This window comes from Aspergillus flavus, chromosome 2, assembly GCF_009017415.1.
Source record: "Aspergillus flavus chromosome 2, complete sequence".
Taxonomy (NCBI): Eukaryota; Fungi; Ascomycota; class Eurotiomycetes; order Eurotiales; family Aspergillaceae; genus Aspergillus; species Aspergillus flavus.
The window spans coordinates 4,850,014-4,863,549 of NC_092409.1; the positions used below are offsets into that span (position 1 = coordinate 4,850,014).

Genomic DNA, 13,536 nt, shown 5'->3' on the forward strand with positions numbered 1-13,536 from the left:
TCGCAGTAGTTCATATTACGCTTGCATCCCCCTTTCTGCATCTTTCCCTTCGAACTTACTCTTTCTCCCCTCCTCCTCCTTTCTAAGAAAGCACTCTTCCCTTTCCCTTTCTTCCCGTGTCTCTCCACTTTCTTCGTCGCGTACATAAACTTTTCATAATACTTTTTTTGGAGGACAGCAAATCGACCGTTTTGCTGACATCTGCAGATAACCACCATTTAATTACGATACGCTGTACAGAGTATCGGCTTTTGGTTTGATAATCCACCATTCCACGCGACTCGACTGGCTTGGTGGTGCTGTGGGGCATCTTTTCTCTGATTTCCACGCTAAGAGTAGGGCCAAACATCCTCTTTGCCCTGTCAAGTTTACCACCTCTTTCTCTGCCAACCACCCCATCAAACACCTCGACGGGGATCCTGACTTTTAAGGGAGGAAAATCACCTCACATAAACTCGCATTCCTCGCGTCACTGACCATAACTATCTCTGTTTTATGGTCTATATCTTCTACTGTACAGATCTTAACCTGGAGGAGCGCGCCGTTGCAATTAACGTGATCCGGATCACTTGTCAACAGCATCAACAAAAGTCATATATGTCCCTATTTTAAGACTTCCTCACGCCAAATTCTGCTCAAATACCCCCCAATCCTACTCCTGACACCTTGCATTATCACCCGTTGCTAAGGTTAGTCAAGTATTCACGCGTTGTACGCACTGAGTGGTTCCCCCAGGCCGTTGGTATTTTAAGCTCCACTCACCAAGGGTAACTACTTCATTGGAATGCTGACGAGACGACAAGGACAGGAACCGCAGTAACCATAATCAACCCTTTTATACTTTCTTCACCTTTGGACATCCCTTTCGCCTTTCTTTTCCCTCACAATGCCTACGGTAAGCTTTTCACAACTCCTATGACGCATTGACTCTTACCAGACCCTCACCTCCCACCGACCATTGCTTGCTTCTGTCCATTACAAGGTCTTCTAACATCCACCACAGCAGGCTCGCAGCCTCCGTACACGGAGCACCATGAACGAGAATGACGAGAATAGACCTTCGACGCGTCTGACACGGGCGAAGGCTGCCGCTCTTTCCGCAGGTGACGTCTCCACTGCCGCCACTAAGAAACCTCTTGAGTCCAAGAAAGCCGCTACCTCGACCGCGACCGCTGGTACCACAAGGAGGCGCGCTGCTTTGGGTGATGTCAGCAATGTCACCAAGGGTGAGAACGGCGCCGCGAAGGAGGGAAAGAAGCCAGCCGGGGCCAAGGTCGGCTTGACTTCGAAAGCCACAATGCAAGCTGGCGGTGTTGCGAAGCTCACCCGCACCAACTCGTCGCGTACTACTGCCCTGACAAACAAGACCACCAACACGAAGAAGCCTACGGAGGACAAGGAGAAACGTTCGGGACCCGGATCTATCAAGGATAGTGCACAGAAGCGCCAAAAAACCACGAAAGACAACGCGTTGGTCGAGGAGCCACCCCGCAAGAAGGTGGAAGTGGAAAAGAAGCTTACCGAGAAGAAGCTTGTCGCTGAAGAGGCTCCCGCCAAGGAAAATGTCGAAGCCCCTGTCGAGCCAAAGACCCTGCAGAAGCCTTCTCAAGATCTCGTGGAGGATTTGGATACCGAGGATTTGGACGACCCCTTGATGGTGGCAGAATATGTGGTGGAGATTTTCGAATACATGAAGGACCTTGAACTGGAGACACTACCTAACCCCCATTACATTGACCATCAACCTGATCTGGAGTGGAAGATGCGTGGTATCCTGGTTGACTGGCTCATCGAGGTTCACACTCGTTTCCGCCTGTTGCCTGAAACCCTTTTCCTCGCTGTCAACATCATCGACCGTTTCCTGTCGGCCGAGGTGGTGGCTCTGGATCGTCTGCAGCTTGTTGGAGTTGCTGCTATGTTCATCGCGTCTAAATACGAGGAGGTCCTCTCGCCGCATGTGGCCAATTTCAGTCACGTCGCCGACGAGACTTTCACCGACAAGGAGATTTTGGACGCTGAGCGCCACATCCTGGCGACTCTCGAGTACAACATGAGCTATCCCAATCCGATGAACTTCCTGCGTCGTATTTCCAAGGCGGACAACTATGATATCCAAACGCGTACCCTTGGAAAGTACCTTATGGAAATCAGTCTGCTAGATCACCGGTTCATGGCTTACCGTCAAAGTCACGTGTCAGCTGCCGCTATGTATCTGGCACGTCTCATTCTGGAGCGTGGGCCTTGGGTATGTTGTTGTGGTTATTACTTCGTGGGGATACTGGGAATTGCTAACGGGATGTAGGATGCAACCCTGGCTTATTACGCCGGATATGATGAAGAGCAGATCGACCCTGTCTTCCGTCTAATGATCGACTACCTTCACCGCCCGGTCTGCCACGAGGCGTTCTTCAAGAAATATGCCAGCAAGAAGTTCCTCAAAGGTAAGCACATCTCTTGTCTCTACGGGTTCGCAGCTCCTGACATGTTCCATAGCGTCCATCTTGACCCGCCAATGGGCCAAGAAGTATCACCACCTGTACATCGACAGCTCCCTCTCAGAACCGTACAACTATATCAAGGATCACGAATAAATCAGAAGGGGGAATTTGCGGCACCCATGATGAGCCAAGATCTCGCTACTTGGCGGGATGGGTGTAAGGGGAGGAGTTGGTTGATTCCATATATGGCATTTCTTCGGTTGTGATGGTATAGGACACCTCTTGCATATGTTTACGACGGCATTTTTCTGTTTCAGCTGCGGATGTTTGCATTATTCACTTGTACTGGGGCGTCGGGCGCTCTTTTCAAGCTCTTTCTTCATTTCCAACTTTGCTTTCTTCGATTTGGCAGTGTCTCTGGGTTTCCTTCACACTTCGCTTCCTCTGATACCTTAACATTCTCCTTCTCCCCCTGTTTGTATTACAGGCGTCGGATGCCCAGGGTCGGCAATGTATTTGCAATTCTTTTTTGGTTCCACACTTGTCTTCTTCTGGCGGCACATTCGCTGCGTCGTCGCCTTCGGCGAACGGAGGTGACGATGTAAGTGCTGCTGCATTTCCAAGGCCACAGATTACGGGGTAAATCATGTCTCGCATGGAAGGGAAAAAACCGAAAGGAAGGAAGAAAACTGTTTTTGTTTTTTTGGAGTTATCTTTAGTTTGTCTCATGTTTTAGTGGCGATAAATGGGATAGAGGGGGGAGAGGAGGGTCATCGTAATGTGTGTTTAGGGAATTTAATTTACAATGGAGCTGCTGGTTTCTTCAGCTTTCAACGACGGTTACCAATCTGCTCTTGTTAGGATTAGTCGTGGATTTCGTAGGTATAGCGATCAACCTTGACGAACCGAGGTCCGGAGAGATGCTCTGCCACTGACACTTGCTTGCATCTCAACTCTTTCTTTCTCGCAACTCCAGCGTCTAAGTAGATACCTAAATCATTTTAGACCTCTGGCTGATCACGCAAACTACTTAGCACGCAAATACGCCACCATGTCAACACCGTCATCATGTCCCTTCTGTAACATCGCAAGCACATATCCGCCCATGTCTCCCACAGCCTTCACTCCAGAAAACAACTGCCCCAATTCCCAAAATACAAAGAAACCATATACTGCACCAATCTCACTACCGGACTCATCCGACCCAAGCCAGCCAACCGCACATCTTATCCTGTCCACTAAACATGTACTAGCATTCTTGGACATCATGCCTTTAACCCGGGGCCATGTACTAGTGATCCCGAGGGCGCATTACGAGAAACTTGGCGATGTAGATATCAAAGTCAGCCGCGAGGTACGTATTGATCCCATATCGTTCACTTCTATTCTTCCTGATCCCCGAGCAATACTTTTAAATATCCTAACAAAGAAAACTAACCACATCCAGCTCGGCCAATGGCTTCCCATCCTCTCGCGCGTCGTCATGCGGACCATCTTCCGTGAAGACGACAGCTCCGATTGGAACTGGAACGTGGTACAGAATAACGGTACGGCTCATTCTTGGTTCCTACTCATATCACTTACGTATCAAGAATTCAAGATCTGATGTATTGATGTATGTACACTACAGGAATCAGGGCCGCGCAACAGGTCCCTCATGCCCATTTTCATATCATTCCAAGGCCGTCCTCTAATCCGGCGGCTAATGCTGCCAGGGCCAGCTTTGTGATGTTTGGGCGTGGGCAACGGGAGGAGTTGGATGATGATGAGGGGGAGGAGCTGGCCGGTTTGTTACGGGGGGAGTTGGCCAGCGAGGTTCTCAGGGTTAGGGAGATGGGGGTGGACTTGGAGTGTGAGGTTCATGGTGACGATAGTCGGAGAGTGAAGGGGAAGCTTTAATGGTGTGGGTTTTGTTTATTTCTCTAGGTATATGCTGCTTTTCCTTTTTTTTCGTCTCATATCAGCTTTGTTGTGGTGCAGGGCTTCCTTTTTCGGATTTTTTGTTGGGGTTTTTTGTAAAGTACTGAAGGCCTTCTCGTTAGTTATGATCTTCATGATTCTATGGGGCATATGATAGAGTATATTGATGGCATACCTTTCTCCTGAACGCGTTCAGGTCATCGGCGCTGATTCCCTCCGAATCACCCTTCTGTCGTGCCTTGGAGATGTCTGAGACCTGCCCTTCTGGTAGTCTTCGGTAAGTGATCAATCGGCGGGACCCTAGATTAACAGTTAATAAGAGATACCGATGATATCAGTTTTCCAATGGGAGATGCTCTACTAACATTGATTGAACGGCTGCACAGAAACGCTGACAACTTCCAAGTGTGGGTGCATGGGAATTAGCAACTCCACATCCTCGTCGATGGAGGTGGGCATCCACATGCATAGGCGACCATCGGTGACGAGAGTTCTGGATGCGAAAGCGAGGATATCATTCTGCATTGCTTCGAAGCCGTAAGGTTTCTTGGGAGGAATGTAACCAGGTCGACTGGAGTTCTCATATCAGCTAATTTTGGACCAAAAGTGGGCATTCAAAGCAAGAACGTACTAATGTGCTGGGACACCATCGATAATAACCTCTTCTCGACCACTACCATCTCGAGTTCCCAAAACCCTAAGGCCTTCACGAACACCATAGGGAGGGTCACAGACAATACCATCCAAGAACTGGCGGTTCAACAGCGGTGTATTCGTCAAGTCCGAAGAGAACGCATCCATGAACTTGCTCTCGATGCCATATTGTTGAAAGTTGGTAAACAACCCCATAGGCTCCTTGTCATTCTTCTCCCTACCCTTGAAACTCCGGGGATCAATATCCGACCCACAGGTCAAGGCTCCAAAATGCGCCGCCGCAACACAGAAACTTCCTGTTCCTACGAAAGGATCATAGAACAATCTCCCAGGAGCTGCGTGAGCCATATTCGCCGTGACCAGACTCAGCTCAGCATCCATAGACGTCGTACTGATATACCGACGCTTCTTCAAGTCGTATTTGGAGACGATATTGCGACTACTGTTAGCAATCCAGCGACCGAGATAGATCTTCCTAGGCTCCAGGGCCTCGCTATAGGCATGTGTATTACCTGGCGTTCTTGTGGCGACCTCAACGTCCGAAACGAAATCTTCCAGGACCCAGAAGTCCTCATCTGGATTCTTCATTCGGATTGGGCCGTCAAATCCCACATACGAGAACGACTGAATGATAGCTCGCTTGGCCTCTATCTTGCGCTTCCCGCAGAATGAATCAATAGTGAAGCGAAAAGAGACATTCTTGAACTCATCCCAGCGGTGCTGTGTCCGCCTGCGGACGTCGGCGTGCACTTCCTCATAGTTGGTGCCTTGGCCCCAGAGTTCGAAGATGTCTTTGGCTAAGATACTGCGTGCGATCAGAGTGCGCGCATCTGCTTCGGTTGGTACTCTTATTACGCAGTATGGTGACTAATGCGCGTGTTAGTTCAATTTTATATAGCGTTGGGATAGTATATGGTCAGTGAGGTGGGGAGAAAATCTGCGGGACATTTTGTTGCCCCTCAGTGCTTGTATTTTGGCATTACGGCGTAAAAGATGTATCAAGGGTGAACAAGAATCATATAGTATAATTAGAGAAACATACAAACTGGTCATAATATAGTATTTCCAGATCAATCCCGGCCAAAGCGGCCAGAGACTCGATTTCCGGTCGTCGAAAGGTTTCGTGGACCTGCGCGAAGCGGATCACATATTCCATAGTGACTGAAGGCCACCACACTGGGTCGGACCTGTTGAGTCTTAATTGACGGTTTTAGAATAGCTCTTGTTCCTAGGGTATTTCTTCGTGTGAGAAATATAACGTCGACTATTTGCTGGTGGGTTGAAGGCGTCAATGGCTGTGTGGTACGGGGTAAATGCGATGGATTTTTTTCTCTTTTCATTTTTCTGGCCGCTCAGATTTATGTTACTGATGTTGCAGGCCACGGGAACCCACAAGGACTCTTCATATTCTTCAACCTACATTTTAGGACTTCTTTATTACTCTAATTACTAATTACGGTGACGATTATTTTTCACCGCCGACACGGACTTGGAAGGATATTCTTCGTAGTGTTCATGCTCAAGTCAATTAAACGCAGAAGCCGTAGCTACTCAATCTCTAAAAGAAAAGCATTCAAGAAAAGCGCAACAACATGTCTAAACGAACAAAAGAAAAGTCCATCCTTACGTACAAAACCCTCCAAACAAGAACCCACAGCAACAACTTCATCATCATGAGAAGAACCGTACAGTACGCCGTCCCTCAATAGACAGGAACCAGAGATCCTATGACCGAACACCGTCGCTATGCGCCGACAACCTTAAACACATGTCGTGACTCGTATCCTTCAGCAAGAGTGATTTCGACCTTCTCATCGGGGGGAATCATCTCATGCTTGAAGTCCCATCCAGCCCGTCGACAGAGCTCAGATACTACCACATCACAATCGCCTAAGAGATCAATATCAAAGCCTGTATGTGACACAGGCTAAGATGGGTGGTCAGCACTTGAACTGGGGTATGCAGATGGTTGACACGCAGGGAATAACCTACAGTCCGGGAGATATAGATCTGAGGCACATGACGGGGCAGCACGCCCGGCACTTCTGCTACAGGGGCGACTTTCAACGAAGTACCAATGACAATGACCAGATCTACTTTGTCACGGTCATGGCGAATCAGGCGCTGTCCGAACTCATCGGGAAGATCTTCGCCAAAGAAGGTGATGTCAGGCTGAAATAAATGTCAGTTAGCGGATAAATTGTAGATGGGAATGAAAGGCTTCAAATGCACGGACCTTCATCACCCCGGGGGTAGGGAGTTCGTAGTCTTCCTCTTCAGAGCTCTCGTCCCCATCGGATTTCCGGCTCTTGTGTGTGCCATTAGTGCTTCGTTTGCGCTTTTGCCCCTGTGGCCTCAAAGCGTCTTCCTCAATATCCTTCTGGCAGGAAGTGCATTCAGGAACGTTCCCCTTCTTGATGTCCTCGAAGAGCGCATCGCCTGACACCTTATACTGGCACTTAACACACGTGGCCGTTGCAAACGAACCATGACACTGCACGATCTTCTCGGGAAGAATGCCTGCATTCGCCTCGATATTATCGATGTTCTGGGTGTAGTTGGTCAAGAGCTTTCCTTTATCCTGCAGGAGTCGAATGAACCCATGAGTCGGTGAGTATTTCTTCTCAGTAGGAAGAATATCCTTCGCAATCGAGTAGAAGATGCCCGGGTCCTCGCGGAAGATCTGAATGTCGAAGACTTCCTGCGGATCGCTTAAACCCAAATGCGCCAATTGCGAGTAGAGTCCAGTGTCCTTGGACCGAAAATCGGGAATACCGAGACTCGTTGAGATCTGAGGATGCCGTTAGTGCATAGGTACATCACAAATGATTTAAAGCCGATACTCACACCAGCGCCCGTCAAAACAATGATATTCTTAGACTCCTGAAGTAACTTGACCGCATCATCGATCGTGTTATACTGTGGAAGCTTCTGACGGCGAGAGAACTCTTGCGATATCGCAATCGCCAGCAAAGGATGGTAAGCCTCGTCCGGCGCGCCCTCGAGGAAAGCCGGGGGCATGATCCCAAAAGCAGTGCATAGTTTCTTCGCCGTCACTTTGTCCTGAGCAATAGTTTCCTCAACGAACGCGGCCTTACCAACTTCATGTAAGCGCTTTCGGAATGCAATGGCCTCGTCCAATGTACAAGCATCAGGTACTACTAAAAGCAGAAAAGGTCAGCGAACGAAGATATGAAATTCAGACCATGGAGAGGCCCAGGCGCATTGCGCCAAGTATGAGACGCTTACCCCCTTCCCGAAGTTGGTCGTCACGAAGGACTTGGATAGCGTCTCCATAGAGAGATTGTGTTTCCCATTCGTCTCCAGATTCACCGCTATCTGAGTCCTCTTCCGACGGAGATATATTGCCTTGCGCAGAGACAGGATTCTCTGTCGCAACGGTCCCTTCCACTTCCGCGGAGGTCATATCGACGGCTTCCACTTCGACCACCGGATTCTTCAACGAAGAGCTCTCCCCGCCGGGCGCTGGTACGAGGTCCATCCTGTATGGGAGATAGGACACTTCCAGCAACCTCTATAACAACGCCTCACTCACATTGAATTTTTCGCCACGTGAATGTTCGATCTGCCGGGATAAATTTGGCTCTGCGAATCTCCGGGGAAAGCGGTCGGAGCGGATTTATCCGACACCGGCTCTGGGGCGATAAGTCGTTAGTATCAAGTGACAAAGGAGGATCGATTCATGGGCCAATAAGTATCGCATGGCATTACGAGCGATGTGCGCTTACGGCGGAGGAAAACAATGACGGTCCGCCAGTCATTCCACCACACCCCCCTTGCACCTTGCACTAAAGCCCCATTCTTAGTATATCGTAAACAGTAGTGACTTTTTTCTATAGGTTGGTATCATGACAGGATTCTCATAAGATCATGCAATTTTTTCATGAATCGGCCATCTCCTGATCGCCGTCCGACTCAATTTCGTCCTCCCAGCCCTCGTCTCCCTCCTCACCTTCCATGTCATCCTCCATATCCTCTCCCAATTCTTTGTTCATTGTCTCTACCAATTCATCCGCATGTTCCTTGAGCCTCACATCTTCGTATTGAATCGATTCGTAAAGGGTCAAGCTCTGCTTCAGCCATTCACGACTAGCGACCAGTGAAGCATGGCGTTTTGCCTCGGGAGTTTCACTGTCCAGCTCTTCGTCCTTGGGTGCTTCCTTCTTCTCTGCAAGAAGATAGAGACACCATCCACCTAGATACCATGCCTCTACACTCTGATCATCTTCTAAGATCAAACGTTCTAGGACTTCAAGTGCCTCGAGCTCCATGGTGACCTCCATTAACAGACGAGCCAAACTGATTCTCGTAGCGAAGTCTGGGACTATCGGGTCCTCGGGTGGTAGGTCTTTCCATAGCTCCAAACTTTTTGTGAGTGCCGCCCGAGCATCATCAGTTCGCAGCTGTGAGATTCGGATAGAGGCGAGAGTTTGTAGCACTTCCGGTGCATTTGAGTTGACCAAAAGAGCCTCTGTAATGAGAGTTTCGCAGCGGGCTTCAGCATCTTCTTCCCACCTAGTCACTGTTAGATTAAAGGAATCTCCACAGGCAAACCGAGAACATATAAGAATAACTCACGAAAGATCGGTCATGTAGATCTCAGCAACGGCACATAGGGCATTTGCCATCTTCCGTTTCTTCTCCTCCAACTCAATAGCTTCCGCAGGGCCCGGGTTTTGTTCAAGCTGTTGAATAACTTGCCTGAGACAAGAAACACCCTTCTCAAACCATTGAACACTGTCCTTTCCTCCGAGCTCACTCAATTGAGCAAGCCATAAGAACTTTTCAGCGCCACCTCCCTGGCTTTCAGGAATTGCGCCAGTCGGATCCAGCTCAACCGCGCGCATAAAATGCTGTCTCGCAACATCAATCTCTCCCAGCTCAACGTAAATCTCCGCGACTATGTTCAACGCCGAAAGCTGGGCGGGGGAATTGGCCGGCGTAAGGTCGAGCGCCCGTTGGGCGACCGGAAGCGCTACATCTGGCTGACCTGTCTGGAGGAGCGTTGTCGCTTGTTCGAGCAGCTTTGAAGGATCTTCGTTCATTTTCTGTTTCGAGACCGAGCCGCCAGCGCTGAGAACGGACTTCGACTTGGATTTGGATGCTTTCTTTTTGTGAGGTCTGGGTTTACCCATGATCGCCGTTTAGATTATATAAGAAAGATTTTCAACGTACTCTAACAGCCCAAGTAAATGGACCAACAAGGAAGAAGAATATCTATGACAGTAAATTTCTTTAAGAAGGTAATATATACTTGGAAGCTTTGGAAGGTCAAGAAAGCGGAGCATTGAAATTCCCTTTTCGGATCAAATAATTTTGGGCATTTTCTTATCTGTTTGTCTGGTTTGCATGTGGGACTGCAATATTATACATGGGGTCATGACCGAATCCTACGCCAGCCAGCTTTAATTCACGCAGCGAAGGAATGCTCTGCTGTCTTGTCGCATCTTAGATCTACAGTGCTATATACTCGAAGTAGCCATCCTTTTGTGGGTGCAGCAATTTGGTCGTTCTCGCCTTGGAACACACCCACTACTAGTACCCCTCCAACTCCGTCCGCGGCAGAATTAAAGCAGTATGGGCCGTGAAGATCAGATTGAAGAGCGCGAGGTGCTCGATTCCATTTTCCCAGAGGAAATCACAGGTGAGATTAAGGCCCTCATTTATGCGCACCGGAGGGTCATATGTTGTTGACATTTCTAGATCTATCGGATACATCATACAGGATATCAATCGCCCTCGACGCGCCGGATGATGACGTCGAAGAAGCTGAACAGCCCGTGTTGCTCTTGCAGGTCACGTATCCTGCAGATTACCCCGATGTTGCCCCGGAGCTCGAAATATCCGCTCCTCCAAACGCTCCCAAACACCCTCGGCTAGATGTCCAGGAAGATCGGGACCGACTTCTCGAATCTTTACAGCCTACTATTGAGGAGAACCTGGGGATGGCCATGGTTTTCACTCTCGTCAGTGCCCTCAAGGAGAATGCCGAGCAATTAATGTCCGAGCGGGTTAATGCTGTCCATGCGCAGAAAGAGATGGAAGCCGCTAAGGCTGAAGAAGAGGAGAATCGAAAGTTCCAGGGTACAGCCGTGACCAGAGAGACATTCATAGAGTGGCTAGAGAAGTTCAAGGCGGAGATGGAGGAAGAGGAGAAGAGGCAACGAGAAGAGAAAGAAGCAGAGGATAAGAAAGCCAATAAGAAGACTCCGGCTAAGGAAGAGAAGAAGATGACTGGGAGACAGCTATGGGAGCGAGGTTTGGCTGGCAAGGCAGACCTTGATGAGGAAGGCGAAGATGCTTTGCCTGCTGTTGAGAAGATGAAGATTGCTGCATAGCGTATCGCTATCTTGATGACTTTCCCTGCTATGAGTCCTTCAATCTTATAATCTATGAAGTTCTGTAAATACCACTACCCTGCCTATAGCAGCTGGCGTGCGTCCATAAACAGACGACGATCCTATATCTTTAACTTATTCAATCCCGCCCACGGTTTTGTAAATCTACCCTAGAAATGAGAAACGATATTGAAAAGAACCTTGTTTGGCAACTCGGATGCAAGTATGATTTATTCATATTTCAAAGTATTATGAAAGTTAGCTAAACGCATGTCACTTGATTCTAAATGTCACAGCCCCATGTGCAGAGAAAATGCAAACTAGACGGACGAGTGGTGGACGACACCCATCTTAGTTTGCAATGAATTGCGCTTAGTAGGCATGTGGCTCGTTTCTGGGGATATTCTACCCCTGAAGAGAGTCAGAAAGTGGTGGAGGACGTCCGCGTGTATCCCAACTCATGTATGACTTGTACAACATGGATGATGCAACTGCTGCTGTTCACCATGCAATAACTAAAAGACGGTCTGGACTCGCTTTCTTCTGTCGTTCTCTGTTCCGCAATCGATGCGGAGCAGAACAGCCTGGGTGGCACATCGTATAGTATCTTACCGCATCAGGACATAGACAGGAAATCAAGTGTCACCTGGCTTTTCAGTCGACCTCTGTTTTTCTTCCTCGGCTGCCAACTTGCGCTCGGCAAGAACGACTTTCCACATGGCCTCTGCAAGCTCCATGTTTTTCTTGTCGGAGTCATGGAGTTGCTGGTTAAGCGTCCCTAATGCGTCTTTGACCCCTTTAGCCCATGTGTCGGACTCAGGCCCAGTCGTCAAAGCGTCCCAATTATCCTCGTCATTGGCAAACAGTAATTCACGGTCCAACCTATCCCGGCGTTCAATTCGACTCCATCGGTTTTCAAGTTTTGACCGTATCACGCCGCTTAGATTCTTGGGTTGGGGTTTTTTGATGCGCAGGAAGGGCACTCCCCGCGCGTTCACAAGAACGGGCACCCGACGCTTGCCGCTCACGACAGGTCGAGGACGGGAAAGGATAGAAGTGGCATCCGGATGTCGTCGGGCGGTTTGGTCTTGTAAATGCCGGGACTCTTTTGTCCTTTGCTGCTTCCGAGATAACGGCTTCGGCTCCTTCTTAGAGAGCTTTCTCTGCAACGCCGATTCTTTCTGTTTTATCGACCGGATGTCTGATATGAGCTCCACAATGCGATTTGTGTTGCGTTGGTTTCCTTGGGAGGCAGAATGGAGTAGGTCGAGAGCCTTTTAGGGTAGGATAGAATTAGCCACGGAGGTGGTTCCTTGCTGAGAAGATCCGGCAACGTGTATATACCTCATATCCAGCTTTTAAAGCATTTACTGTTTGCGACGGGCTCTGAAGCTTCTTGTATCTCTGAAACTTTTGTTGTATGAGTGGCTTGCAGGTGCTAAGCTCCGGCGCAGTGTTCGGTAATTTTGCGCATTGTCGGAGAAGTGCCCGATAAAGTGCTAAACCTGGGGAACGAGATTTGTGTTAATTCTGACATGGTACAGTTTTAGTGGCATGGTTTGTGAACTTACAGGCAAATCTATGCACCCCAGACTTTCTGGGAACTACGTTTTTATGCATTATTCGAGATAGAACATCCGTTCTAAGAGGATTACTAGGGGGACATGTGACGATTAAGCCTATCAAGTGATGTCACGTGCTATAGGAAAATCACGCACTCGACCATGGCCAGTATGCGAAGAGAGACCGAACAGGTAACTCTTATAATTGTGGTCAATCGTTCTGCCAATTGTACATAAGCTAAAGAATCCTCTTTTCATTAGGACATCAAGCCCTGCACGAATCACTTGCATTTGTCTTGAAATTCTCTTAAATCTGCCTGTTGAATCACGCACAAGTGACAATCAGCTAAATCTAGCATTCAAATCACTCCTAGTTCAATTGCTACCGTATTGGGGGCAGTCGTGAAGTTTTGCTTCCCCTCAAAACAAGACTCGAGGGTTTAACCCACCTAGGCCTATCGAGGTAGTAAGTCCACCACTTAGAGGCATATAGATATTTCGAGATATTTCTAAATAATAATGAACTGAAGACTCGGAAGGAGATCACGCCATGCCTGCCGTTATGCATAGACTGTACACGCTCTAATGATGAAAGAAGAGAAA

The 13,536-nt window shown here is 48.6% G+C and overlaps 7 protein-coding genes across 7 annotated transcripts; 3 read left to right on the top strand and 4 right to left on the bottom strand.

Annotated features, from left to right (window-relative positions):
* Nucleotides 1–379: 379 nt before the first annotated feature.
* F9C07_1323255 (cyclin B) lies at nt 380–2,698 on the top strand. Its single transcript, XM_041284918.2, has 5 exons — nt 380–742; nt 809–895; nt 1,004–2,245; nt 2,303–2,441; nt 2,494–2,698. The coding sequence occupies exons 2-5, from the start codon at nt 887–889 to the stop codon at nt 2,589–2,591; spliced, it is 1,488 nt and encodes a 495-aa protein (XP_041143384.1). The 5' UTR covers nt 380–742; nt 809–886; the 3' UTR covers nt 2,592–2,698.
* A 751-nt stretch (nt 2,699–3,449) lies between these two features.
* On the top strand, nt 3,450–4,337 carry F9C07_2197 (HIT domain protein; the record flags this gene model as incomplete). Its single annotated transcript, XM_041290137.2, has 3 exons — nt 3,450–3,792; nt 3,886–3,985; nt 4,069–4,337. The coding sequence occupies exons 1-3, from the start codon at nt 3,490–3,492 to the stop codon at nt 4,335–4,337; spliced, it is 672 nt and encodes a 223-aa protein (XP_041143385.1). The 5' UTR covers nt 3,450–3,489.
* Nucleotides 4,338–4,497: 160 nt separating this feature from the next.
* Nucleotides 4,498–6,168, bottom strand: F9C07_2196 (S-adenosyl-L-methionine-dependent methyltransferase; the record flags this gene model as incomplete). Its single annotated transcript, XM_041284926.2, has 4 exons — nt 4,498–4,658; nt 4,724–4,929; nt 4,990–5,879; nt 6,055–6,168. The coding sequence occupies 4 exons, from the start codon at nt 6,166–6,168 to the stop codon at nt 4,498–4,500; spliced, it is 1,371 nt and encodes a 456-aa protein (XP_041143386.2).
* Nucleotides 6,169–6,756: 588 nt separating this feature from the next.
* F9C07_2195 (putative histone deacetylase SIR2) lies at nt 6,757–8,514 on the bottom strand (the record flags this gene model as incomplete). Its single annotated transcript, XM_041290157.2, has 5 exons — nt 6,757–6,939; nt 7,005–7,184; nt 7,249–7,803; nt 7,860–8,173; nt 8,262–8,514. 5 exons carry the CDS (start codon nt 8,512–8,514, stop codon nt 6,757–6,759), a joined length of 1,485 nt encoding a protein of 494 aa, XP_041143387.2.
* A 200-nt stretch (nt 8,515–8,714) lies between these two features.
* On the bottom strand, nt 8,715–10,442 carry F9C07_1322975 (TPR domain protein). The gene is made up of 2 exons (XM_071507964.1): nt 9,612–10,442; nt 8,715–9,548 (listed from the first exon to the last, which is right to left on the bottom strand). Exons 1-2 carry the CDS (start codon nt 10,166–10,168, stop codon nt 8,915–8,917), a joined length of 1,191 nt encoding a protein of 396 aa, XP_071363985.1. The 5' UTR covers nt 10,169–10,442; the 3' UTR covers nt 8,715–8,914.
* Nucleotides 10,443–10,610: 168 nt separating this feature from the next.
* Nucleotides 10,611–11,371, top strand: F9C07_2193 (RWD domain-containing protein; the record flags this gene model as incomplete). Its single annotated transcript, XM_041290151.1, has 2 exons — nt 10,611–10,677; nt 10,737–11,371. 2 exons carry the CDS (start codon nt 10,611–10,613, stop codon nt 11,369–11,371), a joined length of 702 nt encoding a protein of 233 aa, XP_041143388.1.
* Nucleotides 11,372–11,688: 317 nt separating this feature from the next.
* On the bottom strand, nt 11,689–13,333 carry F9C07_1323132 (uncharacterized protein). Its single transcript, XM_041290158.2, has 4 exons — nt 13,223–13,333; nt 12,943–13,153; nt 12,716–12,876; nt 11,689–12,645 (listed from the first exon to the last, which is right to left on the bottom strand). Exons 2-4 carry the CDS (start codon nt 12,989–12,991, stop codon nt 12,007–12,009), a joined length of 849 nt encoding a protein of 282 aa, XP_041143389.1. The 5' UTR covers nt 12,992–13,153; nt 13,223–13,333; the 3' UTR covers nt 11,689–12,006.
* Between the last annotated feature and the right edge of the window lie 203 nt (nt 13,334–13,536).

What these genes read in the sequence shown, in the direction of transcription:
- F9C07_1322975 (XM_071507964.1), bottom strand. Translation starts at nt 10,168, where the DNA reads ATGGGTAAACCCAGACCTCACAAAAAGAAAGCATCCAAATCCAAGTCG. An exon ending in ATCTACATGACCGATCTTTC is followed by an intron (nt 9,549 to 9,611) that starts GTGAGTTATTCT and finishes AACAGTGACTAG; the next exon opens with GTGGGAAGAAGATGCTGAAG.
- F9C07_1323132 (XM_041290158.2), bottom strand. Translation starts at nt 12,991, where the DNA reads ATGCATAAAAACGTAGTTCCCAGAAAGTCTGGGGTGCATAGATTTGCC. An exon ending in TGGGGTGCATAGATTTGCCT is followed by an intron (nt 12,877 to 12,942) that starts GTAAGTTCACAA and finishes CTCGTTCCCCAG; the next exon opens with GTTTAGCACTTTATCGGGCA. An exon ending in CTTTAAAAGCTGGATATGAG is followed by an intron (nt 12,646 to 12,715) that starts GTATATACACGT and finishes CTACCCTAAAAG; the next exon opens with GCTCTCGACCTACTCCATTC.
- F9C07_1323255 (XM_041284918.2), top strand. An exon ending in TTCTGGAGCGTGGGCCTTGG is followed by an intron (nt 2,246 to 2,302) that starts GTATGTTGTTGT and finishes AACGGGATGTAG; the next exon opens with GATGCAACCCTGGCTTATTA. An exon ending in CAGCAAGAAGTTCCTCAAAG is followed by an intron (nt 2,442 to 2,493) that starts GTAAGCACATCT and finishes CATGTTCCATAG; the next exon opens with CGTCCATCTTGACCCGCCAA.